Source organism: Merops nubicus, unplaced genomic scaffold, assembly GCF_000691845.1.
Source record: "Merops nubicus isolate BGI_N331 unplaced genomic scaffold, ASM69184v1 scaffold37440, whole genome shotgun sequence".
NCBI classification, from domain to species: domain Eukaryota; kingdom Metazoa; phylum Chordata; class Aves; order Coraciiformes; family Meropidae; genus Merops; species Merops nubicus.
In genome coordinates, this window is record NW_008583319.1 from 443 (window position 1) to 2,077 (window position 1,635).

Below are 1,635 nucleotides of genomic sequence, written 5' to 3' on the forward strand. Positions count from 1 at the left end.
CAAATGTGGAGAATAGCAGTATATGTCTTAGATCCAGATAATAAGTGTGGGTATTGTTATTTAGATGGCGCATACTGGGACACTTATCTTTTAGTACACTCCATTTTCTAACTGAATGCAGCGCTAATCGTGGGATTGAAAGCTATTGTAATTGTGTACCCATCTAAATGCTGACAAGAATATACAATTACATTGTTTGGAATTGAGTTTAATGTTCTCTGAATTTTATTAGCATTTATATTTACTTATGCATTAAAATTCTGCACAAAAAGAGGTCAGAATACAAGAGTTATAGACATAAATATCAGACCCATCCACACCCTCACTGCATTTCTCCTGAAAATACTGAACAAATATATTTTATTTTATTTTTTTTTTAAAGGAAGCGATAGAATCTGAAATGAGCAAATAATGGGTTTCCATTCTAAGCAATGCCTTTTCTCCCTCTGGATTTTGCAATCTTTTAAAGCTTTTTTCATACTCAACTTTTTATTATTATTTATAATGTGCGTGTTACCGGAAAAATCTTTCCACAGTATGCTTACCACCACACAATGTTTAAACACACATTATAAAGTGGATGTAATTGTAAACACTCAGAGGGATATAATTACATGTAGCAGATTTAGGAGCTAATTCTTTGCTTCTCTCTCTCTCTCTCTCTCTCTCTCTCTCTCTCTCTCTCTCTCTCTCTCTCTTTCTCTCTCTTTCTCTCTGTCTTTCTCTCTCTTTACTCTGCATTTTATCAACATAATTATTTTTTGACTGCAGACTAACACCCAGAAATTGACAGGCATCCATTATAGGCAGCAACTTGTTCACCAAATTGAGAAACAATGAACTGTAGGTTTATATGTGGCCATTGTCATACAGAATTACCGGGGCTTTGTTCCACAGGAGGAAAAGCTAATGGTTTTGAAACAGCAGGTGACCAAACACATTCTTTTCTTTTTTTTTTTTTTCTTTCCCTTTCTCCCCCCCCCCTCCCCTGTTATCAGTTTGTTGATGAAGTCATTACGAACTGGGGCCCAGAACAGGGATGGCCTTATTTTTAGCAGATAGACTTTTAATGAGTTCTGTTGTGGAGACAATCATGTTGATTTGCGTACGTTTTTTTTCCCCCCTTCACTCAGAAACTCCCAGTATTGAAAAGCTACTATCAAAGGACTGGAAAGACAAGCTTCTTGCCATGGGATCAGGGAACTTTGGAGAAATAAAAGGTAATGCTGTTTCTCTGCTAAAGCAAATTGAGACTGAATATACAGTTGTCACTGGCTTGATGGAACTTTGTTTGTTTCCTCCTTTTCCCCTCCCCTTGCAACACAGTAATTTAGAGCTTAAATGAAATGTATGCTCTCCATCTGTGATAATATAAATAAAAGAAATTTATATTGGCCTAAGTGAATGAATTTACATAAAGCTTTTGTTGCACGTATTGTTCTGTGTTACAAGAGGACACAACCTATTGCTGGATTGGAAAAAAAGTCAATTCACATATCAAACACAGGCTTATGTGGTATCAGAGTACAGCAGAGCTCAGCTTCTGAAATCTGATGGTGATCAGAAGTCCTTGTTAGTTTTTTGACACATTTTGATGATGTAGGTTTTTTTTACTTTCCGGCTTGTAGGGAAAAA

The 1,635-nt window shown here is 36.1% G+C and overlaps 1 protein-coding gene across 1 annotated transcript in view; it reads left to right on the forward strand.

Annotated features, from left to right (window-relative positions):
* Nucleotides 1–1,133: 1,133 nt before the first annotated feature.
* SOX5 (SRY (sex determining region Y)-box 5) overlaps nucleotides 1,134–1,635 on the forward strand; it is a gene marked incomplete at its 5' end in the record, with an annotated part of 156,477 nt that continues 155,975 nt past the window's right edge. The window contains one exon of the mRNA XM_008940116.1: nucleotides 1,134–1,220. Coding sequence (XP_008938364.1) covers nucleotides 1,134–1,220 — 87 coding nt within the window. The remainder of the gene's footprint in view (nucleotides 1,221–1,635) is intronic.